At 34.0% G+C, this 26,850-nt stretch overlaps 1 protein-coding gene across 6 annotated transcripts in view; it reads right to left on the bottom strand.

The window, feature by feature from the left end:
• The window catches only part of LOC130641624 (la-related protein 7-like), a 71,028-nt gene extending 44,213 nt beyond the window's left edge, over positions 1-26,815 (bottom strand). For 4 of the 6 annotated variants that reach the window (XR_008982484.1, XR_008982486.1, XR_008982487.1 and 1 more), the window contains exons 1-3: positions 26,697-26,815; positions 25,270-25,386; positions 6,991-7,069 (exon numbers count right to left, since the gene is read on the bottom strand). Coding sequence is in view for 1 of the 6 variants with exons in the window: in XM_057448498.1 (XP_057304481.1) it covers positions 6,991-7,069; positions 25,270-25,359 (169 nt within the window). In the remaining 5 variants the exon portion in view is untranslated. Of the gene's footprint in view, positions 1-6,990; positions 7,070-12,204; positions 12,543-25,269; positions 25,389-25,497; positions 25,529-26,696 lie in introns of those variants that run through there. The other 2 variants (XR_008982485.1, XR_008982488.1) reach the window with 2 other exon arrangements.
• Positions 26,816-26,850: the final 35 nt, after the last annotated feature.

Raw genomic sequence — 26,850 nt, 5'->3', positions numbered from 1 at the left:
TGGATGTTACACGGTTTTTGGATACAAAATGTCGTCAAACAGAAATCCTCCCTTGTTGTCTAAAAGTTCATTATACAGTGATTGGAAAAAGAAAGTGAATATCTGGTCCTCGTTCACTACACTCGAGAAAAAGAAGCACGGAGCAGCCGTATTATTGACATTAGATGGGTCGGCTGAAGAAGCCGTACTTGAACTTGAATTAGAAATCATTAAAAGCGATGATAGATTGGAAAAGGTTTTAGAAAAGTTAGATAACTTTATTTGAAAGACACAACATCAGAGAAGTTCGAAGCTATGGATAAGTTTGACACTTACAAGCGGACATCTGAAACTTCCATTCAAGAACACATTCACCAGTTTGAAAAGTTGTATTTCAAACTGCACAGCCATGGTATCACTATATCCGAAGATCTCCTTGCTTACAAGCTCTTAAAATCAGCAAATCTCTCAAACCAAGATGAAAAGTTGGCCAAAAGTACCGTTACAGAGCTTACATTGATCAACATGAAAGCCCAACTTAAGAAAATGTTCCCAGACAAAGAAAGCTTATCACAAGCTTCCAATTCATTACAAGTCCATGAAGTTAATGAAGTCACTTATGAAAACATTGACAATGACGGATGTTATCCAACATACTTTGCTGGCAGACATAGTAATCAAGATTATCAACGCTACAAACCAACAAACAACCGATGAAAAGATACTCTTTTGTGCCAAGTTCCAAAAATCCACCATCACGCACTGGGCAAATCAGTCGTTGCAGAATTTGCGAATCAATTTATCATTGGGCTGCAGATTGCCTCGATAAAAAACATCAAAAAGATAATCAGCGTTCCATGCAAAATCAACCTATTCCTCACAGATATGTTTACTTCCAGGAGCAAGAAGATGATCCGAGCCTATATCAAGTTCAGGAACATGACACTTATCGTAAGATTATATTATTTCAAAGTGATTATGACCACCCCAAACATCTTCCTGGACTGGTGGCAGAATCTTGGAATGCTGCTGTTCTTGACAGTGGTGCTACGAAAACAGTTTGTGGTCGTAGTTGGTATAACACATTCATTGAAAGTCTTCCGAAACTGATGTTAAAAAGGCTAAAACATCACCTGTTTCCATCATCTGTGGCTTTGGAGATGAAAATGAAGTCACGTCTACCCAGACAGCCACCATACCTGCCTTTCTTGGTCTCTGTGAAAAAGGTATTTCCACTGACATTGTTGAAAAAGACATTCCACTACTCCTTTCTCGAGAAGCTATGAAAAAAGCAAACATGTCCATTGACTTCAAAGATGATACTGCGTCAGTATTTAACATTGTTGTGAACCTCAATGTGACGAAGAGTGGTCACTATACAGTTCCACTCACCAGACAAACACAACTCTTGTTCATGGTTGATACAAAATGCAAACCAAACATTGTCTTATCTGTTCAGGAAGCAACATCAAAGCATAACCAAGCACTGAAGATACACCGTCAGTTTGCGCATGCACAAGTTCACAAACTTATCAAGTTGTTAAAATTGTGAAGTGTGAACAAATGAACATCAAAGTGAGAACAACTGGAGCTGAATCTCCTTGGTCCAATGGCCTTGTTGAGCGTCACAACCAAATTATATCCCCAATGCTGGACAAAGTTCTGGAAGATACCGACTGTGATTTCGATATCGCCCTATCTTGGTGTGTCAATGCCAAGAATTCCCTCACCAATTGCCATGGTTTCAGTCCATATCAACTGGCAATTGGAGGCAATCCATGCCTCCCTGGTGCTATGAACAATGAATTGCCAGCATTGACTGGAGATATACCAACAAGTGATATACTTCGCCAGAATTTAAATGGTCTACATGCTGCTAGAGAGGCCTTTATGCACCATAAAAGATCAAAACGACTTCGCCGTGCCCTTTCAAGCAATACTCGTACCTACAGTGACGTTGTTATTCTCACTGGAGATATTGTTTACTACAACCAGCTCGAAATCCCCCTGTGCGAAACAATGATTCTACAATCTGTGATTAAGATGATTGAAATCATATATCATCAGAAAAAGATGCTGCCACATCTGGTTCACCAAGTACTCCAGAAAAACAGAGTGAAGCACTCAAAGACAACAGTGATTCTGATGAACAACCACATCATGTTTCCATTACTCCACCAACAATCGCACGAACACCACCTCCTACACCACGTGCAACTGCTCCAAGATCCAGAAACACGCATAGACCGCATTGCTAACACGTCTTCAGCAGCAACAAACATAAGAAAATTAGAAACAGATTTTGAACAACAACAATCTCTTGATGTCCACCAAGCATCATCTGACAACCAGAAATGTAAATTCTTTGCGTAAAAACGACACCGTGGAGTATCAACTCAAAAATGACGATACATGCAAAAAGGGATCCCTACATAGCAGATCAGGAAAATCGACAGGAAAATGAAAGTGTTCATGGAATGTTAAGTCGCCCGAAGTTGAATTTCAATCAGTTGATTTCAGTAGTGACGTTACAACGTGTCATCATACTAACAAAAGCAACAACAATCAAGAGGTATTACAATCAGAAATTCTCATTGCCCAAGTTGACACTGACATAGAACTTGCCAAACAACGGGAGCTTCAGTCATGGAAGTCTCAGAAAGTCAAAATTTTATGTACATTGGGTAATCACTCCTAAAGTTATTGACAACAAACCATCAACAAAAGCCAGACTAGTTGTGAAAGGCTTTCAAGAATCCCAAGACTATCGGACAGATAGTCCCACCTGCTCAAGAGAGAGTGTTCGACTTTGTCTTTCCATCACAGCGTCAATGAAATGGACACTCCATTCTCTAGACATAAAAACAGCCTTTCTTCAAGGATATGCCATAGAACGTACAGTATTCATAAAACCACCTAAAGAAGCCAATACTGAAAAATTATGGAAACTCATGAAGTGTGTTTATGGTCTTGCAGATGCTCCTCGCCAGTTTTACCTGCGACTCCGACAAGAATTGGCCAATCAAATTAGGTGTTACCCCAAGTCCATTTGACAATGGGTTGTTCTTTTGGCGTGTTGATGATGCGTTGCATGGAATCCTCGTTGTCATGTGGATGACATTATGTGGAGTGGCACAAAAACCTTTCGTATACAGGTTATCCAGCGATTGGGACATATATTGAAGTTTAGTACTGAACATCACACAGCATTTAAATACTTGGGAATTGAACTGAAACAACATGAAGACTTTTCTATGACGCTCTCTCAAAACAACTTTGCATCCTCAATTAAAAAGATCAGGTTACCATCAAAAATGGACAAACATACACCTGTTAATGAAAATGTTAGAGGAGAACTGAGATCCATCATTGGCCAATTGAGCTGGCTATCATGCATGTCCAAACCCATACTTGTCTGGGAGAATCAAAGAAGCTACATTCACAGATGTCATTGATGCTAACAAAGTCATCACTAAAGTCCAAAATAATCCATTATTCATGACATTCCCCTGCCTTGATTATAATTCAATTCACATCCAAGTCTATGCAGATGGCAGCTTCAATAGTTTACCAAATGCTGGAAGTCAAGATGGCCAGATAGTTCTTCTGTGTGATAAGTTCCAAAGATGTTGCACACTAGCGTGGAATTCTACTCGACTCAAACGTGTTGTAAGGTCAGCATTGGCTGCTGAAACATTAGCAATGTGTGACGGCTGAAAATTGGCACTCTTCGTTTCTAACATGGTCAGTAATCTCTTATTAAAACATCAACAGCTTCAAGTCTATGCTATAACCGACAGTCGCTCATTATACGAAGCACTTGGTTCAACAAAGCAACCATCAGACAAACGTCTGAGACTAGAAATCTGTGCCTTGAGAGAAATGGTGGAAGAAGGTGACATTAAAGTTACATGGATAGAAGGTTCAATGCAAATCAGTGATGCACTCACCAAACGTGGAGCATCTTGGAAGCTTCTGAAAAAACGGTTTAAAAATTAAGAATGGCCAGCTTCCACACACCATTCCAGCTTGAAGGGGATGTGCTGTTGACCCTACTGTATATAGACAAACATTTTGGATTTTTGTTCATTTATTTGTTCACAAAGATCTGGAGATAATTATGTTGCTGGCCCCATTGTACATAGATAAACATCCAGTTCTAGAAAGTATTTCATTGGTTAGATCCAGAATGTTACTTTTCTCCTTCGACCATGGTTTACCGATGTATATCAAGTTTATGTTGCAAGTGAATAATTGCAGATGATAAAGAGGATGACCAGCCAATGGAGTTGACACAAATAAAGAAAGAGGGGAGATTGATAGTTGTATCTTCTCATTAATAGTTATCTAACTAATACAGCTGCATGGGACGCTGAGTTTATATCAACAGAAGTATCACCAAAGTATCAATCTAGTTGGACAGGATCAAACTAACTGTAAGTGTTATATTTCATTTTAACAAAATCATGAATCCCATTATGTTTTTAACTTGTTCTAAAATTAGTTTTAAATTTGTTTGACACATTTGTTGTTGTACATTATATTTATATATAGATGTATATAACAAATATATATATTTATAAATTGCTCTAATATATAGCTATAAATCATTCTTTACACTGGTTTTCCTTTATTCTCAAGATATTGAATGGATTTTGCTTTTTTGCAGGTAGATTTTGGACTGTCTGATTCCCAAAATTGTATCCGTGACTTTGCCTTGACCAAAACATTTTTCTTCCAGGCATTTTTTAATTTTTGTATCTTTTGCCTTAATTCTCTTTTCTTTTCAGCTGATAACTTTTGTCAAAATTTTAGTAAACAGTGTATCATTATATTTAATCCCATTTATTATTGGCACTCTTAAGAATTAACTCAACTGTTTCTTTCATATATGTAATGTCATTTATTTGGGGTGGAATTTTTTTAAGAGTAATATTTGTTGCCGTGATATTGAAACTGGACTCCTCCAGATACCTAAACCTGCTTTCACCCATCTCTTTAAATTTTCCAACAAATGCATTAAGCGCCTGGCCTTTTTGTTAGAGATTTAATAGTTATTGACGTCTGATACAGAAACATAGCAAAAAAATCCTTAAAATGTACATCTTTGTGACGATAACTTATACTATGTGTACTGTGTATTATTTCTGCTCTCATAACAACACATTGAAAAAAAAGTTCCAATACTGTAGCTATTGTACAGCAAAAATAATGCTTGTTTATATTTTACCGCTGTAAGCTACCATTTTTAATTTTTGCGCTTCTGCTAACAATATGGTAAAGCTTGACATATTCTCGACACTGTCGTCAAATGTGAAAGAAAATGCTCAATTTTGACGAAATATTTGATATAATGACAGAAAACAGTGTTCTTACTATGGGCGAACCTGTAAATATTTTATCTGTTGCAATATGTGCCTGATATATCAGGGACTTACAAAAAAGCTGTTAAAAGTTGCCTTGGGCCGTATCTTTTAATAAATACAAGTAAAACAAATTGGAAAGGAAAGTTGAAATCGAGGCTGTGACGTCATTTTTAAGGTTATAATAATTTAACAGCTTTTTTTTAAGAACAGTGTATCACAAGCTATCTTTTAGCCCAAAAAGCGATATCAAAACTTTTCTCCCCATTGTGAGATCATTACATTGACCTGTGGACTTATGCTCTGGATGATATCATGACATGTGTAAAGTTTTGTTGTTTAAGAATGATTTCATCTTTAATTACAGGTATAAATATAATGTCAGCATTTTTCAAAACTTTCCTATGACATTATAGGATCCCAGTTTTTGAATAATTAAAATTTTAAATAACTTTAGAACAAAAAAAGATTTTAAAAAAATTTGAAAGGACTTGATACACAACTTTTTATTCTCCACAACATATAAAAATATCATTTTTAATGCAGGAATCCGTTTAAAGTTAAGAAACATCCTGGCTGAACCAAAAAAATATGTCTTAACAATTTAAACAAAAGAAGAACGTTGTTAAATTTTTTTCTGTATAAACCAGCTGTTCATTGACGTCATAGCGATTGCGAGTAAAATTGTACCTGTTTCAAAACATGAAATTGTTTAATATGATTTAAGAATGCTGAATGTTTTTAGATGTTTAAAAGATCTTAAAAAGTTCTTTATGTTTTTTATTAATTGACCTACATGATATATAAAAAATAAACAAGAACAAAACAACGGTGCAGTACTGAATTTAAATAAATCTAAACCTCAATAAAGTTGTTTAACTTTCTCTTTGTTACTATGTTCTGTGTTCGAAACACTGTCGAACCTCCAGTCACCATCGCCAGTTTCATAAGTTTCTGAATTATTTTCCATTTTAAAGGAAATTGTTAGCTTCAAAAAAACTGTTTATTTTTAAGTTTAAAAAAACTGTTTTACGATATTTACAATAGAAGATGTTGTTGATGATGTCAATGTTGTGTTGAATAAAAAAAGAGAAAAGAGAAACAATAATTTTACATTTATATGCAATTTTATTGCTTTCTAATTGCTTCAACATAGTTTCAAAATACGTTTTAATTACTTCATACACCTTACATCGTATCACAAATGATATTTTGACAATCGTATCAAATTGTTTCAGAATTTTTTCCCAATCGTTTCAAGATAGTTTCAAATCGTTTCATTTTCACCTTGTTTATACAAAAACGTGAAACATTTAATTTGTTTCATGATAGGATTATAAAACGATGTAAAAAAAATATTTAAACGATTTCCCTACAATTTCCAAATCGTTTCAATTCGTATCAAAACTGAACGATCTTGGAGAAGGTCCCTTACTACCTACCCATTTCCTGAAAACTCCACAAATCCAGTTTCCCGCTATAAGGTCACAACTGGCTTCAACGCCACTAATCATGATTTTAGACTGTAGTGCATTCACTAATGATCTCTAAAATCTTACTAACCATCAATCACTAATTATCCGTTGTTTCATTTAAAGGACAAAGATTACAATATGCTATACAGAAATCTTTAAATAAAATTTCTTACAGCCTTCAGTATTTGTCTCTATTTCTTTGCGAAAAAATCTATCATGGTGCAGGTTTGCATCGCTAAAGTAAAAGTCAAGCTAAAACAGAAAAAATAAACAAAACAATTAAAACAAAGCAAACAATTTTAATTACAGAGAACCAAACAAAAAGATCAAAATATGCATATAGTATGCCATCCTTGAAAATCTAAAAATTATGGCAAAAGCAATTTTAATTAAACTTTGGCAGTTGGCTGGATGTAAGACGCTGCACTACAACAGCAAAAAATTTGCCGTAGCTGGAATAAGGTGAACAACAATGTTTAAATAAAGTTTTCTATGAACTCTTTTTTGTGCATATAGTACTAATAATGCAGTCTTGGTCCTGAATAGCTTGCGAATGCATGCTAACGCCTCTCAACACGCTGTTTGAAACTAGGGCGTGTGTTTTATCACCCGCCTAGCTATACTTATATCACACCCCATATAGAACTGAACTATTCCAACCCATTCATAACTCCGTATTCAAACACCTTATTCATAATTCCTTATCTACATTAAAATGTACCACTAATAAATATCTACCTTAGTTATTGTTTAGATTCTTTATCCTCATCCGAGGTCCAACACGATGAAAATTGAAATAAATAAGGATTTTTTTACCTCAAATATTTTTTACTTTATTCATTTTCAATTTCAAGATTGAGTTTTTACTACCGTTTAACGGTAGTAAAAACGCACTGAAAAAATGCTGACAGGCTTTGTTTACATGAAGTGTTGTGCGTTTTTATAATAAAATATTCTCTTTGTTCAAGCAGATTTTGTTTGAATGAAGTGCTGCATAAAATTTTTTGTTCAATCAAACAAAAGACATTGTAGAGAGTTCTAAGTAGAACAATCCATCACTTTCTTTTATCAGTATACATATTGAAAATGTATCCACAAGGAAGAGTCCATGTTTATTTAAAAAGTCACAGTAAAATTAGTTACATGTGGCATTTCATTAAAAGATGGCTACTGCTTAAAAAAAAATATATTTCCATAGACTTATGTACATTCTTATCTTGGAAAAAAGAAAATATAATAGGCCATGAACTTGAGACTGTATATGGAAAATCAACAGTAACAAAAATTTGGTGCAAGATGTTACGGAAGGCACAAACACCAGGTACATTTTTGTTTTGTTTTTAGTTAATTCACCAGTTATGCACGTCATTTTTTAAAAGAAAATAGGCTGCTTTCATAGTTTCCGTGCTAATCAGTCAAAAAAAAGCAAATTAATTTTAAGCTATAATGTTTAAAATTCAGAATGTATTAAGAACTACAGAACCGTAACTTATCTTAGACCCCCAGATTAAATCTTGCGACGTGATTCTTGTTCCAACTCCGGAATGCTTTGAATTCTGTTACACTTTACATAGATCGTCATTTGGAAAGGAAAATGCATAAAGCAGCTTGTTTATTGTATAGCAGACAACCTGAAGAGGAACAGTTTCAAGGAATAGTCAGAAAATGACCAATTGTTCCCGATATACGCACTGCTTTGAGCAAAACAGACCAAGCCCATAAAGACTTTTTAAAATTGATGAGGACTGCTTACGAAATGACATTGAATTCCAATTTTGCGGCATTTAATTTCGCGGTTTGAGGAATGAATGTGTCGAAATTAGTTAACACAGACATAAAAACAAAGAGTTACATGCATTTATTTTTGTAGCAAACGTTTTACTTGGTTATTATAACAATTATTCTGTGAATTCAGCAAATAAGTTGGTGAAGTTTCGTTGTGACTCGAAAACATTGTCATCTTTGTTATCACTGTCATCATTGGATGCACAAGGCCCATATCCCAGGAGTTGTCGCTCGTCATCTGTCATTTCCGAGAATGGGCAGACATCTGTTTCAGTTGATGTATGAAAGAATGCTACAGCCCAAATTTTTTTCGGCGAAATTCTAAAACCATTTTTTCATCGGTGTTAAAAAATAGTTTTTTGGGTCAAAATTGCATTTTTTGTGGCATTTTAATTTGGTGGTTCATGTCTAAATCCATTTTTCGTGACATTTAAATTTTGCGATTTTTAGGATCTGACCCAGAAACCGCAAAAATTTCATGCCTTAAAGTACACTCTTATTTTGTTTTGTAAACTTAGATTTGTCCTTGACTCTTCTGTTGTTAATAATTCATCCGCAACAATGCGATGCGAATTCTAGCATTTTCTTACATTTATGCAAAGCATTACATCAAGCAATGAATTAGTCCCTAAATATCTTAGGTCAGCGTAGGAAACAACTATGATTTATAGGTGTATTCTTTGTGGGACTGACATCTTCTTGAACGCTCATCGATTATCTTTTAGCAAGGTTACCTTTTTTAAATGCACTTGTTTCGCCCCCTTTTCCCTTACCCCAAGTCTGTGCAAGAAAATGGTGCATTGAGTTTGTAACAACTTAAGGTTGTTTTTCGTTAAAGATACGGCACTTTAAAACTTAGATCCTTTAAAGTTTATTTTTAATTGCTGAATGCATGAAATCGGAAGTGAGAGCTTATCGTTGTTCGATAGAGTAAATTTTCTGGAAAAAAATTGTGTTAGTAGGAGCTGTTTTAATTAATACTTTCTTAAGGCGGCAGTAACCCTTTTAAAATCCGAATTTTTTTTTTTTTACATATTTAGCTACTAAAGCTTACTTAATAAAGCTATATATCTATATAATTGCTATTATAACGCTTCTGTCACAATTTTATTGACATATTACTATTATCATTCACCAACAAAATTGAGTTTCAGCGAGCTATCTTTAAATCAAGACCTATATAAATAATTAATGAGTTCTCATATAAACATAGTCGGGAAATTGTCTAGGATGGGATATTGTTTTAGCATTTAAGATTCTGCATAATAAGAGAACCTATACAAAAAAATGATATTGTAATGAATGAAGTTGGAAATTGACATGAGTTGTAGGAAAAGAGAAAGTCATCCTTTCGTGCCAAGAAAGCGAATTGCGTGGTACAAAAAAATACTACAAAAATAAGTGAAGAGGCTGATAAATTATTGAAAAAAAATCTACGACATGAAGCTTTTACAGCAAAACAATACCTTAGAGATTGAAATTCCCTACATGGAAGATAACAAAATAAAAAACACAACGATTGATGTGTCCATTAGTATAGATGGGTCATGGGGGACACGAGGATGGTCTTCCCGGGATAGAATATCCAATGTGTGTTTTGAAGAGACTGCAAAAATTCTGGATGTAATTTACAAGACATCAAAATGTCGGAAGTGTGACAAAATGGAAGAGAAGAAAAACAAATAGAGATAAATATGGTGGATTTATTAGAATTATGTAAAACACGAAGACCAATGTCTGAAAAATTATGAAGGATCTGCACAGGTATGTTAGGAGAAACAGAAAATTAAGCTCCAGTCTGAGGTGTTTAGATTTTGTTAGCCGTTTCCATTTTTTGGTGTCTTCTACGTTTTTTGTGTGTTTTTAGTCCACGTTTTGTTGGTGTTTTTTAGTCCATGGAGAGCGATGACGTTATAACATTATTTCATCGTTCAATTGAAAAATTAGGATTGCACTATAAAGTGTACATTTGTGATGGTGATAGCAAATCATACAACAATGTGAATAATGATCAACCTTACGGACCATCAGTATACACTGAAAAAGAATGCACGGCCTACGTTACAAAACACATGGGAACCGGTCTTCGCGAAATTGTAAGAAAATAAAAGGTAAGTTGTACTTTATTAAATGCATAAATTATAAGAATAAAATAACGTCAGTCAATTATTATAGTTACTTTTCCTGCATCGTACTATACATCTACAGTTTACAATGTAAACATCACCATCATCCCAAAAATATTATTATTATCCATTAATAAGAAAATTTGAGGCAGAAAAGTTTTTAAAAATAACCACATCCAGTCACAGCAGTATAAGAAATGTATCATACTAATCTAGGTAAAAAACTAACGGAAGGAAGGAGGATCGGTTGTCAAGGAAGACTGACAATTTCACGTATCAGGCCTCGTCAGGAAGGGCGTGCGATCGCACGTGCACACGCCCATACATGCCATGTTTAAATGCTCCTGTTTGATCTTCGCACGCCAAGAAAAACACTAAATACCTCAGGCGTGCGCTAATCGCACACTAAAAAAAATAATATTCTGTTCAATGAATGCGTAGGGGAATAATCAGTGCCGATCGCGAGTAAAGCAACACATCTTTGAGAGTACGAGTACAAATAAATGCGATTAAAATAATTCAGACTGAGTGTACAATGCGAATGTGAGTGCGAGTAAAATAAATAAGAGTAATCTTTTTAATAACGCGAGTACGCAATAAATAAACTACTCGCAAGTAAATCTTTAAAAATATATATCATGTTACTCGCGAGTTATATTACAGAAAAACATAAGAATTTAATTTTAATTCACCATTAAATTTTTTTTTAATTTAGTTGCTATTTTTAAATTAAAAAAAAATAAAAAAATAATTTTAAGTTCAACTTTTCTGTCTCTTACTTCTTTAATTGCTTTTGCTACTTTCGTTATATGAAATCACTTCCAGCATGTTCTTTCGCAAGCACAGAGTCAGCATGTTATCTAATTATAGTTATTGTAATCAATTGCCACATGCAGACTTTGCTTTCTAAATTTTTTTCAACAAACATTGCTTTATAACTCAGACAACAATCTGTATAATTTTAAAATATCGCCATAGAAACAGGACGTCACAAAGCTAGTTTTCTTTTTGTTTTTGGGGGATGTTTAAAGATCGAAGCAACAATAATAACGTGAGGAAATTTTTTTTATAAAAAAAACAGTTTAATGTTTAATGATATATATTTTTTGAAAAATCTAAAAATAAAATAATATTTACATTTACAAAAATATTTACAAAAATGTTATTAACTAAAGAGTTTTATGACTGTAACATGCGCGTTTTATAACTTTTCTTCGTTCTGTTGCTACGTCGCATAATTTTTTTTTCAAAAATAATGAATAATGAAGGCATTGCACATTTTAGTTTCGTCGCAACAAATTACCTGCTTTTCAAAACATGGCAAAATTATTGTTGCTGTATGCGAGTTCTATGATTACTCAAGAAAAAAATGGAACAAAAATGAGCACACACCATCGCACGCCATTGAAAATTATGGCGTCAAAATGATTGAAGAGTATCATGACGTGGTACAATAAATCTAATATAATCCAGTACCTCTTTTGGATATGCATAATGGGGACTTTATTCTATTTCCAATCCAACTTCCTTTTTCTAAAATCATAAATCTTCATTAATCTGCATTTAAAATCTTCATTAATCGCATTTCTTCTAAGAGTGTTGCTTTTGGATCTTTTTCCTTTTTTTCTATGGTCCTTTTTTTATTGTTTTTTTTTCTCGTTTACCTGCGCTGCTCGTTTTCCTGACATTGATAGCATTTTCGTTTTACTTTAAAATCTACAGACATGCTTGGTGAACCATGCAGCGATGATACGGTGGGCGGAAATCTTTTTATTCAGAATATATTTTAACAGCGTTCAATGCAGCAGGGAATGCTAACAAAGAAAGGCTAGGTTAAAAAAATATGAATGAACAAAAAAAATTCGCACACCGTTTTAACAGGGTTAACCCAAGCTTCATTTAAAAACAGAAGCTGATGAAAAGTAACGAGATTGTAAAGAGTTGGAGCTCGTAGACGCTGATTTTTTTCTTGTTTATGATACATTTTTTAATAGAAATTTCTGCAGACTCAGCAATTTTGGTCTTAAGTTAAAATGATTTTATTATATATTAAGGCCTTTATTTTTAGGAAATAGTAAAAACATATAGTCTAAATAAAACACTGAGTAAAAATTTAAATGATTAAAGATGACATTCAATAAATTATTAACAAGTTTTATTTTCTAAATTAAATTTAACGAAAACGACAAAAACATTTTGATTCTGGCTCCATTTGTAAATGGATCCTGGAAACGAGTTATATTCTCTCTTTAAGCATGATAAATATGTCAATATATGCTTGATCGAAAGTGTGGTGTTTTTCAATTTATTATTTAATAAATAATTATTAGGATTAGCGTTTCACATGCCACCAGCAGGACCTGGTAGTTCTATAGAATTTATTTTTGAATACAAATGTTCCATTCTAAAGTAATAAAAACACTTTTTGCACATATTTCATACAAAAATTAAATTCATTTTATGTAAAGTTGTTGATGTTAATCAAAACGGATTCGCGGAATAGATTAGCTCAGGAACTGCTCGAATTACAACTGGCAGTTGGCGAGGAAGGTGTTAATACAACCAACTTTAATCCAGATCATTATAATCAAATTTGGTACACAGAAAAGTTTGAAGATTCAATGCTGATAAACGCCGTAAATATCCCTCTAAGAGAAGAAGTGTTACAGACGGAGCAAGCAATAAGTGATGGACATCACTGCTGTCACTTTGTTCGACCTGGAAAGTGAAGAAGACAATGACAGTAAATTTTCATAATTTTTTTTAAGTTTGATGTTTTCTGCAATAAACAGGAAATTATTTGACAACTTTTTGGTTCGCTTTCCTCAACATTTAGTTCCTTACAACTTCTGCCACTTCTCTTATTATTATTTTTTCGGGAAAGAAGTTATTAGTAACTCGTCCACCATAAAAATATGTAATAAGAACTGAAAACAAAAATAAAATGTCCAGACATCGTGATCGCCGAGCACTATGTGTGTGCTGATTGCAGGTACGTCCTGTACCTGCAACTTTGTTTTGGTCTATAAATCCCTCGCTGGAGAAAAGAAAACTGTAAAATAAACTATAAAATCATTCAAATATGTCATACCATTACAGTGTTCAAATATGCTGAAAATGCATTTTCATTAAATCTGAACTTATAAAATCGCAAATTCCCCCTTGTGTGGCCACCATGGGGGCGCACTCTGGAGACACTGAACTTTTACAAATATGACATTTGCGAAGTATTTTTTATAAGGGATTGTCTCAATTGTTGGTATGTTTTTGTATATAATTATATGAACGCTACGAAGTACTTTGTTTCGTTAAACGCATGTCATACGAAAAATAAAAAAATATAAACGAAGTTTATAAAAACTTTTTTAATACAGGATACAAACTTAAACAAAGTTTTTTATCATACATAAAGAAATGATACGTACCTTGGACGAAGTAAATTGCTATATGATCTTAAAACAAACTTCAAAAATACTTTTGAAGTTTGTTCAATTTTTAACCGATCTATGACAATCTTTACGCTTTCTACGATGCGGTTTTCAATTTTTAACCGATCTACAATGATTTTTTCGCTTTCTACGATTCCCTTTTCATGATTTTTAAACGATCTATGACAATCTTTACGCTTTCTACGATGCGGTTTTCAATTTTTAACCGATCTACAATGATTTTTTCGCTTTCTACGATTCCCTTTTCATGATTTTTAAACGATCTATGACAATCTTTACGCTTTCTACGATGCGGTTTTCAATTTTTAACCGATCTACAATGATTTTTTCGCTTTCTACGATTCCCTTTTCATGATTTTTAAACGATCTACAGCTATCTTTTTGCTTTTTACGATCCTGATTTCATGATATTTATATTGATCTACAACAAACTTTTTGCTTTCTACGATGCGGTTTTTATGAATTTTAAACGATCTACAGTGAACTTTATGCTTTCTACGATCCCGTTTTCATAATTTTTAAACGATCTGCGGCGCACTTTTTGCTTTCTATGATCCCGTTTTCATAATTTTTAAATGATCTATGGTGCACTTTTTGCTTTTTATGATCCCTGTTTCATGATTTTTAAATGATCTACGACGGACTTTTTTCTTTCCACGACCTCAATTTCTTGATTTTTAAACGATCTACGGCAATATTTAAGATCCCTGAAGATAGTACGTCCAATTAAAATAAACGAAGTTCGAATTACGAAACGAAGTTCGTATAACAAAACGAACTTTATAATTATTGTTGAAAAAAATTTCAAAATAAAGACTATAGATAATATCCAATTATAGCGAATAAACGAACTTCATATAAGCAAATTACACGAACGTCTTTGAAATGATACTAACTTTATTTTTAAATGATACAAACTTTATACGAACTTGTAATTTTGATAATACGAAAAAGTTTTTATTAAAGATATAACTAGACGAAAGATTTAATAAATCGATACAAAGTTTTGGATACGGATTATACGAACTACATAAGAATATTATTGAAGATATTATTTCGGTTTGTCTGTTCAGTATTCATATTACTGTGGAAAGTTTATCATTTCTTGAACATGATAGTTTAGTAGGCGATGTTTCGGGAGATCCTTCTCCCATCATCGGGCAAAGTAAAATGATGTTGAGCATGTATTTATATTTCTAATGGTATCTGTTTAATAAGAACTTCTACATCTACATCTACATCTATATATATATATATACTATACGGAAATAGACGATGGATTAGCCGTGTTTAAGCAGAAAAGTGGACCACAACTAGAGAAAATTAAGAAAGACATCCAAAAAACATTTAAAGAATGTGGATTATCAATAACAATCCAGAGTAACATGAAAATTGTAAACTATTTGGATTGTACCTTCAACTTAAACAAGGTTATTTCAAAAAACTTACATACACAAAAAAACAAAAAACAATAACAAAAAAAACAGAAAAAGAAATATAATTTGGTTTAATCCCCCCTACAGCGTAAATGTTAAAACAAGAATCGCAAAGCAATTTTTATCGCTAATCGACAAACATTTTACTCAAAAACACAAGTATCACAAAATATTTAACCGAAACAATGTTAAAGTAAGTTACAGTTGCGTGCCTAACTTGAAACAACACATACATGCCCATAATAAAAACATTATTAACACCAAACCTTCCCAAAAAGAACACAACTGCAACTGCATCAAAAAAGAACAATGTCCCCTAAACCACCAATGCCTAACACCATGCATTGTTTACCAAGCTAATCTGATGTCTGAAGAAAATCCACGGTATGAGGCAAATTATATTGGCATTAGCGAAGTGGCATTTAAAAAACGTTACGCAAACCATAAGAAATCATTCAACACAGAACGATACATGAATGATACAGCTTTATCAAAAGAAGTATGGCGATTAAAGAAGAACAAAGAAACACTGAAAATTCGATGGAAAATTATCAAAAAATGTTCCCCGTATAAACCCAATTCAAAAAACTGTAATATCTGCCTTAACGAAAAGTATGAAATTTTAACCTCTAAAGGAAACAACCTTTTGAACCAGAAAAATAAACTTATATCAAAATGTAGACATCAAAAGAAATTCTTGTTGGCCAGTTTTGACATACATATACATATACATATGTATAGATACATATACATATACATATGTATAGATACATATACATATGTATAGATACATATACATATACATATACATATACATATACATATACATATACATATACATATATATATATAATATATATATATATAAAAATGTATAAGCCAATGCATGTGATGTGTATATAATATATAAGAGAAAGAAAAAACACATGTATTAGGACAAAATATATTTCGGCTAACAAGCCTTCATCAGTTGACAACTGATGAAGGCTTGTTAGCCGAAATATATTTTGTCCTAATACATGTGTTTTTTCTTTCTCTAATATATATATATATATATATATATATATATATATATATATATATATATATATATATATATATATATATATATATATATATATATATATATATATATATATATATATATATATATATATATATATATATATATACATTATACAATTTTCTGAAGTGGAGGTGAACTCTATCGGCGAAAGTGAAAACTTGGACCGAGCGGGATTTGAACCATCGACCATTGGGTTAGTGCTCCATTGCTATCTTCTACGCATCACATCGACTAACTGAAGTACGGATACATACAACCGTTGCAAGTGACACACACTTCCAGGTTAACGATACCGCGGAAAACATCTTCAATGAGAATGTCAAACAATGCAAAAAAGTCGGTCTTCATATAACGGATAAGCAACATACACTACCCATGTATTGGCTTGTAGCACGAAACCTGTGACTAATGTAATTTCTAGGGTATTTAAATTGATATTTGCTCAAGTTGAAAGCTTTCATAAAAAAGCTATTTTTTATTCTCAGTTTAATAAACTTTGGGTTGTTCAAAATTCTTTTACTACTATTGATAAAATTGATAAAATAAATACTCGAGGTAACGCGAAAAACATCTAAACATTTGATTTCAGCACTCTATATACCAACATACCTCACAACCTTTTAATTCATGTATTATCACAGATAATTGATTTCTTTTTCGACTGTAAAAAGCAAAACAAACAGGTTTTTCAAATACGTCCGTGTATTGGACAAACAAAGGCGTTAGCAATTTTTTTTTTACCAAACAGGGTCTAAAAGACCATGTTTCATTCTTGATCTCTAAATGTTTCTTTACCATTGGCAATCTCGTCTTTAAACAAGATATTGGCATCCCCATGGGTATTGACCCCGCCCCCTTTTGGGCCAACCTGTTCTTGTACTTCTATGAAAAACAATCTGTTCAAAAATTAATCTCTGAGGGTTCTCCCAGAGCATATAAATACAACAACACAGGACATGATCTGTGTACAATAAATAATGGAGAATATATATAATGAAGAAATAATGGAAAAGCTGCTGGTTGTGACAACCTACCTCCAGGAATCCTGAAAGATGCAGCCCAACCCTTATCGGGTCCATTAACTCACCTCATCAACATGTCGATTTCCACTGGACTGGTTCCAACTGAGTGGAAAATTGCGAAAATTACCCCAATTCACAAAGGAGGTGCAAACGACAACAACAACAATTATTGACTGATTTCCGTACTTTCTTCCTTATCAAAAATCCTTGAGAAAGCTGTCCATAAACAACTATCTGATTACCTCGAGAATAACAACATTTCATCAGAAAATCAGTTCGGTTATCGGAAAAGACGTTCAACTGAGCTAGCTACCATCCTGCTGACAGACAATATTCGCAAAGCTGTCGACAAAGGCAACTTGGTAGGTGCACTTTATATTGACTTATCAAAGGCTTTTGACACTTTAAACCATTCAATTCTCCTGGAAAAGTTGAAAAGTGTTGGAATCAGAGGTTCTGCTCGAAATTGGTTCGCTGACTACCTTTTCAATAGGGAGCAATACTGTATAGTATAAATCAGAACGTATGAAGATCACCTGTGGAGTGCCCCAGGCTCGATCTTGGGATCACATCTTTTCTTGATTTATTTCAATGACTTTGAGAAATGCTTAAAATACACGCATTCTTTGAACTTTGCTGATGACATTGTGGTGTACTGGCCTTTTCAGGAGATGAATAGCACGCACACACCTCCACACACACGCAAAATGGCTTAGGCGTGCTATTAATAGCACCTGCAAAATGACATATTTTATAAGAAGTTAACCAGTGCAGCACACCAAAAAACACACCTTAAATACTTGAGGCATGCTTTTTGGCACACACGTATTAAAATTTTCCTGAAAAGGCCTGGGTGTATGTTGAGGGGAAGAAGAAGGAATCAATCGAGTACCAGCTAAATGAGGACTTGAAGTTGATTTCAACATATTTCCAAATCAACCAGCTAGTTATCAACTTAAATAAAGGCAAAACCGAAACTATGCTTTTTGGTACCTCGAAAAAACTATCATCCTTTGGTAAAAATATGTCCTTGTTATTTGATGACACTGAGATACAGGCTACCGAAACATACAAATACTTAGGAACTACGTTGGATAGCTCACTTTTACTCTCTACTAATTTTGATAAAATCTACAAGCGTTCAGTATCCAAATTACGTATGTTGTCTTTTCTCCAAACTTATCTCAACGAATGGAATGATTCTTCCTTGCATAACATACAACTGTACGGTAAACTTAAATTTAAGCCAAACTCAAAGAAATAAGCTTAAATCCATTGATAATGAAGCTAAAACGGTCACTGGAACAAGCCAACTACCTGTTGAAAACGTATTAAAGAAACAATCAATTCTACTTGTGCGAAAATGTTTAGAAAGGAAAACGTGTGCAAACTTTATTGATTACTTCAAAGTACAGTCCCATGGTAGGGGGACAAGAAATGATGGTTGATGGTTATAAATTACAAATTCCTTTCACAAAACTCAAATATGCAAAATCTGGTTTCTTTTCAATGAGTGTTACACGATACAACGAGCTACCAATAAATATTCGTAAAATTGAAAATTTGAATTTGTTTAGAAAATATGTTTTGAAGATTTTTAACCTTTGATTTGATTTGATTTATATCCGATAGTCCTATACTCCATTTGATAGTACAGAGTGTTCTGTTTGATTTAACGTGCTTATTATTCCTGCGGAGACTTTACATCAGTTGTGAAATTTTATTTGTAGTCTGTTAGTTTCATAAAACAGACATTTGCTGTTTATTCTTTCTCACAATCCGGCAGTTTTAGCTAATTTTAAGACTTTTTAACTAGTTTTATTTTTATTGCTTATATAATATATATTTTTACCTTACTATATTTTATTTTAACTTTTATTTTTAAAGACGTTTGTTAATAGTAATATTGTATATATTGAAAAACTTTATCCTGTATAAAAATTGTTAACAACAACAACAACAACAACAACAACAACAACACCATTTACCCTCCAGAACTACACCTGAAAGTCGAACATAGTGGAACCAAAGCTACATTTCTAAATTTAGATATTAAAATAAAAGACAACATTTTCATATATAAACTCTTCGACAAAAGAGAAAAATTTCCATTCCATATAGTACGCATGCCAGATCGAAAAAAGCAATATACCGTCATCTACCTTTTATGGACCAATATTTTCCAAATTTTTACGAATTGGCAAATGCTGCTTACTAGTCGAAGACTTTATTTCCCGAGCTTCCATACTTTTTTTCATAGAATGATCAAACAAGGAGGAAATAAAAACATGATCTCTAAACAAATTATTAAAGTAATGCGTCGCTACAATACCGTTTTTAATAAATATAACAAAAACAGTGAAGAAATAATTGAAATATTAATAACTCAATAGGAAGAACATAGTTTTGCTACACAAATTTGTCTATATTGCCATCACTTTACTATATAAAGTCTTTGGATCCATTCACACATCATATCTATGCCAAATATTTCATGGCAGGCCGTGTTCCATAATTTTTCATCTGTTGCTGGATAGCTCATTCATATAGTTTTTTCAAAATCAAACCATTTTTACCTGCTGGACAGTAATTCCTCTATCATATGATATATTTATATTTCCTCCATCATATTATTTATATTTGCAACATTAATTTATTTTACGTGCTGTCTGTGACAGTTTCTTATTTATTTCAATACGCACTTAATGCTGGACATTCACGCTGCAGGTAAGGCTTGCTATCTCATTTATATTATTATTTATACTTTCATACTATTGTTTATACAAATGACACTATTATGCTGGACATTTTATATTACAAATCGTTTCGTAGCTGGTCTTTTAAACTCGACTTATGGTACAAACCATTAAAACCCTTTCACTTGTGACAATTGTCATTAATTATACCAATAACAAACACAGCTATGACGGTGGGAGTTAGCTACTCCTGCTGGGCATCCAGTGCAATTTAGAAATAATTGCCCGAAACAGTTGTATCTGCTGATGAGTCATCAGGTGTTTTCTTATTTATTTTGGTGTTCTTTTCCTTTTTTCACAAAACAGGTTGCATAAAGGTACACATGGCAAAAGTTCCGTTCGGAAATGGTTATTCAAATATAAAAAATACAAAAAAACAAAAAAAACTTTAAAATTTAATTAAAAATCCTCTCTTTTTCATCTTCTTTTTCCAAAATGACAGATAATAACTTATTTTATAGCACTCAAAAGGTTAATGTGCAATATTATCATCCTCATCATCATTCTCGGCTTAACGTCCGTTTTCCATGCTAGCATGGGCTGGACGGGGTATATTAATGACCCTCTTCCAATCTGATCTAGACTGTGTTAGATCTAAACTCAACTTCCTCTCTATCAAGTCTGTCCTTATAACCTCCTGCCAAGTCTTTCTCGGTCTGCCTCTGGGCTTTGCCCCAGGAACTAGTCTCTACACTTTCTTACCCAATTATCCTCCTCCATTCTTTCCAAGTGCCCCAGCCAATTCAATCTTCTTATCTGGATAACATCTTTAATTCTACGGAGACTTAGCCTGCTTCTTAGCTCATCTAAACTCTTTCTGTCTCTCAGACTGGCATTACACATCCACCTAACCATTCTCATATCATTCCTTTCTAAACGGTCAAGATCTTCCTGCTTCGCTGCCCATGTCTCACTACCGTACAACATAACACTTCTTACACAGGGCTCATACAACCTACCTTTTACCTTAATTGACAGGACTCTGCTAGTCAATAAAGGAAGTAACTCTCTAAACTTTTTCCAAGCAGAACCTATCCTGCAAGTAACACTTCTTCCAACACCCCCTTCACTGCCCAACATATCACCTAAGTAACAGAAGTTCTTAACTATCTCTAACGAGCCACTGTTGTACATCATTAAAGCTGGAAATACTTCATTCTCTATAATCTCACCTTTGCAACGCTTGCATACAAACTGTAATGCCAGCTCTTAACCTTCCACTAATACTACTGCACTTCTTATGTACCCAATGCTTGCAAGTCTGACAAAAAATTGAGTTACTACCAACCCTTTTCCTGCAAACTCCACAAGGCCACTTTCCAACTACAAGGTCACACTTGGCTGCAATGCTACTTATCATGACTTTAGACTTTGCTGTGTTTACCTTCAGCCCTTTCTCTTCTAGTCCTTTCTTCCACTTCTCAAACTTTTAAACTAATTCTTCCATCGACTCTGCTATGAGAACTAAATCATCTGCATACAATAACTCCCATGGACAACCTGTTCTGAACTCCATCGACAGCGCTTCTAAGACTAGAATAAACAACAAAGGACTAAGTACAGAACCCTGATGTACACCAACATTTACACTAAATTCATCACTAAGTGAATCGTTAATCCTGACACAACTTCTAGCATTGCTGTACATAGACTGAACCATCGTAACTAGCCACTCATCCACACCTAATTTTCTCATAGCCCACAAATAACTTTACGTGGCACTCTATCAAAAGCTTTCTCTAAATCTACAAAGGCAAAATAGAGATGCTTTCTCTTTCCTAAATACTTTTCCTGAAGCTGTCTGAGTAAAAATATTGCATCTGTAGTGCCACGCCCTGGAACAAAACCAAATTGCATCTTATCTATATCAATTCTTTCTCTAAGTAACTTATCAATCACTCTTTCAATAACTTTCATTACATGATCAACCAACTTCAAACCTCTATAGTTACCCCTTTCTAATGCATCACCCTTGCCCTCGAAACAATTCACTATTACACTCGACTGCCACTCACTCGGAATAGCACCATCCTTTATAATCTGATTAGCAAGACTTGTAATAAGCTCAACTCCAATATATCCAGATGCTTCTACCATCTCTGCAACAATACCTGATACTCCTGCAGCCTTGCCAATCTTCAATTTCCTAATAGCCTCCACTACACATTCTGTTTCAATCTGCAAAGCTGGCCCTTCTACGACATCATCATCAGACAAATTATCCTCGTCCCAATCAAACTCAGTGTTAAGCAACCTCTGATAATGATTCTTCCAAGCTACCCTTTTCTACTCCTCTGTGCTAGCCAAAACACCTTCATCATTACGCATACACTTCTCACCTACAATATCTTGATTAGTCTTCTTCATTTGCTTTGCTATCTTGAATACCTCATTGCGCTGTTCTTCCCTTCTTAACACATCTGCAAATCTGTTTCTCTCTGCTTTTGATGTTGCCTTATACACTGCTGTACGAGCGCGACGCTTAGCTTCTAAGTAAATATTTTTACTACCACCTGACTTCCACTCTTTCCAAAGTTTCCTCTTTTCCTTTATACACTGGTCAACCTCATTATTCCACCACCAGGTCTGTCTATGTCTAGCTGGTCCTTTCGTCCACCCACAGGTATCATCAGAAGCTTCTAGAGACAATTCTTCAAAGTAGTCCAAGTACTTTCAACATTGTCACTATCACATTGACTATTGTAGGCTAACTGCTGAACACTAAATTGTCTTGCTACAATCTCTTCCTTCAGCTTCCAGACTTTTCGACGGGGCCTGTACTTTCCCTTGGCTTCTTTGACACTCTTCAAGATAATATCAAAAACCAGCAACCTATGCTGGGAAACACACTCTTCCCCCGATATAACTTTCCATTCTTCACCACTTTCTTGTCTGACTTTCTAACCAAAAAGTAATCTATCTGTGTCTTACAACCACCTGACTCATATGTTATCAGCCTACTCTGTCTCTTACTGAATGATGTGTTGCAAACCACCATGTCCGTTGCCATTCCAAACTCAAGCAATCTCTCCCCTTCCTTATTTCTGCTCCCAAATCCATAGCCTCCATGCACACCTCTATAACCTTCAGATGACTTCCCAACATGACCATTAAAGTCGCCGCCCACCATGACAAGTTCAGTGTCTCCAAATTTTGATGTGACTGCTATTAACTCATCATAAAACTTATCTTTATCTTCCTCACTGAGTCCACACTGTGGAGCATAAACTGACAGAAAAGTGACAATCCTATTACCTATCAAAAACTTTATCACTATAATACGACTATTAACACGCATAACATCTATTACTTTTTCTACCCACTTCTCTGCAACGAATATGCCAACTCCTCCATATCCATCACTATTACCAATCCAAAAAAGCTTATACCTTGCCCTCCTACCTTCCACAAATCTCACTGAAGCTCCTCTCCACCTAACTTCCTGAACACAACACATATCAACAGATCTACGTTCTAACATTTCAACTACTTCACCTGCTTTACCTCTCAGAGTACCAACATTTACACTAGCCATCCTCAACCTAGTGTTATCTACCTTGTGATGTGATAGCTGGGTAACGGTCTGACGATGCTCACATCTAACATCTGTCCTACCGTGCGCGACACCTTCACTCCTTAGAGTTCCAGCCCCGTTTACGCAGTTTGTCTGATTAACTATTCTTACGGCCATTAATAAAGAGTTTTGGCATTGTTTTACAGCTGGATGCCCTTCCTAGCTCCAACCGTTCACAGACCGGACTGGGTGTTTTTTAAAGTGACACCATCACTATGTGGCATTTCATGGGACTTCCACAATTGCCCCTTTAAACTAAGGTATGGTGGAGGACGTTCAACTCCTCTCTTGTCTCTTAAGGAGACCCTTCACCCATAATAAATTATACAAACTTTAGAACTACATAGACGTCTAGACAACCTTGTTATGAAAAATTTATTCTTATTGATGAATTGGCTACTTTTTTTTGTTTTTTTTTTAGAAGAACTTTTCCTTCGGTATACTTTTGGTATTAAAATAAGCTACGGCCTGTAACATATATTAAATAATAGTAAATCAAAATTTTGTTTGACAACACAAGGAGTTTTATTTATTAAGAAATGTTATGTTACTTGCTTTAAGAAGGTAATCATATTTTAAAAACTATTGTTGCTGCTTGGACTGTGCAATAAACTTGTATGTTTCTGCATAGAATATGGATATATATAAAAAATTGAAGCTTATTTTATTAGAAAACTTGAGTAAGGTTATTGAATAAATTATGGATATACAATAAATGTGGAGAACTTTTCTGTCATTTTTAGTTATATTTGGATACCCAATATATTATTCAAGATAATTTCAGATGTCGTTTTTGTCCTCAGTGATCATAAACGTTTTTACTGCCATTAGCTCTACTGTTGTGTAAGTCACTAAAGTCGAAAAACCAACAGCCGTTTCGTAGCCTTTTAACGTGGCATTATAGGCACTCTTCGAAGGCGCAAATAAATTAAAAAAGTGTGTGGAAAGTACCTATAAGCTGGGTAAAGAGAGCATGTGAAGGACTGACCTGGCCTATATTACAGGCCTGATAGAATATTTGAGAATATTATTATATCTTTTCATATGCTTGGTGTTTATGTTTAGTGTTTATTATAATTATTCATGGCTTATTTACCAATTCTTGAAAAAGTTTAGTGCATGATGATGATTCTATTGCTAACCTTGTTTCAACATGCTATGTTTCCTATAAATACCAAACTTTCTTGTTCAAGATATGAAAATTCTTGAAGAACAGATTACAAATTATAAAAACACACCTGTTTCTGTATCAAGTTAAGCAACTTCTTTGTACGTTGTCTGTGCTTTTTAGCCTCGCCACTTTTTTGTTTTCCATTAGGATTTTCCATTTTCTATTTTCAAGTTTTATTTAGAACCTATAATCATAATTATGATGCCTTAACTCAAAATAGACTTTGATAGTTACAATATATATTGATCGGATGTCGCACAAAATAATCTTTTTGACGCTACGGTGTTACACGCACCTGCCCCTCGTAGCGTTTCTTGAAATAAACCCTAAAATGGAAAACAAGCTAAAAATGAACAGTGTCCCTCTTAATCTTTCCTTTTCCCTTCTAAGAGTCTCTGAAGCTCACTTTTATCAAAATCGACTCAAACAAGAAAACCGCATTCTTATAATCAAAAAACTTATGTTTGACACACTGTACATTGTGCAATGGATTCTGAAGCATTTTGGACCAACCTTGTCCCTAGAACTTTTTGTTATCGGGAGGCCCAGGCCTATCAATAAGTGGAGAGTAATTATGCAAAGGCTCCCCCAATTATGAGAAATAAGAAACTAGCTGAGCCATTTATTGCTCCCCCAATTCCAAAAAAAGTTTTTCTGGCTGAGCAATATCAATTCATCTCACATGGAAATCAATGTTCTCTTTCTATTATTTACAGTAAAAAAGGACAAAAATATATAAAGACCTTGTGATAAAATATGCGTTTATAATCTTATTCTATTTATTCAGATTGCTTGCCCTTAAAACTATTGTAACCTTGGGGGAGCGATTTATTGCTCTGGTGTTATTTTCTTATTGATAGGCCTAGAGTCCCATTAAAAAATAAGAGATGCGGCTTCAACCCAAACGTGCCACGTCATGGACCAAACTGAAGATAAGCATACGTCACTTATACTCATATTAACATGCAGCAACACACACTGCTGCAGCTTCAATCCACACGTGCCGTGTCAAAAGGCGCCACAACACAGAACTTTTTTGCAGTGTGAACTTAACTTAACTGGACTCGCTTTTTCGATGTCTAGGCGGCAAAACTTAAATACAGTGAGAATGATGTAAAGATTTCAAATTAAATACATAGAAATTTAACCCTTTTTAAAATTTTTAATTCGAAGGCGCAAATAAATTAAAAAAGTGTGTGGAAAGTACCTATAAGCTGGGTAAAGAGAGCATGTGAAGGACTGACCTGGCCTATATTACAGGCCTGATAGAATATTTGAGAATATTATTATATCTTTTCATATGCTTGGTGTTTATGTTTAGTGTTTATTATAATTATTCATGGCTTATTTACCAATTCTTGAAAAAGTTTAGTGCATGATGATGATTCTATTGCTAACCTTGTTTCAACATGCTATGTTTCCTATAAATACCAAACTTTCTTGTTCAAGATATGAAAATTCTTGAAGAACAGATTACAAATTATAAAAACACACCTGTTTCTGTATCAAGTTAAGCAACTTCTTTGTACGTTGTCTGTGCTTTTTAGCCTCGCCACTTTTTTGTTTTCCATTAGGATTTTCCATTTTCTATTTTCAAGTTTTATTTAGAACCTATAATCATAATTATGATGCCTTAACTCAAAATAGA

This window comes from Hydractinia symbiolongicarpus, chromosome 4 (assembly GCF_029227915.1).
Source record: "Hydractinia symbiolongicarpus strain clone_291-10 chromosome 4, HSymV2.1, whole genome shotgun sequence".
Classification (NCBI taxonomy): Eukaryota; Metazoa; Cnidaria; class Hydrozoa; order Anthoathecata; family Hydractiniidae; genus Hydractinia; species Hydractinia symbiolongicarpus.
The sequence above is the reverse complement of the archived record's forward strand: the minus strand, read 5'-3'. Positions and strand labels throughout refer to the sequence as shown.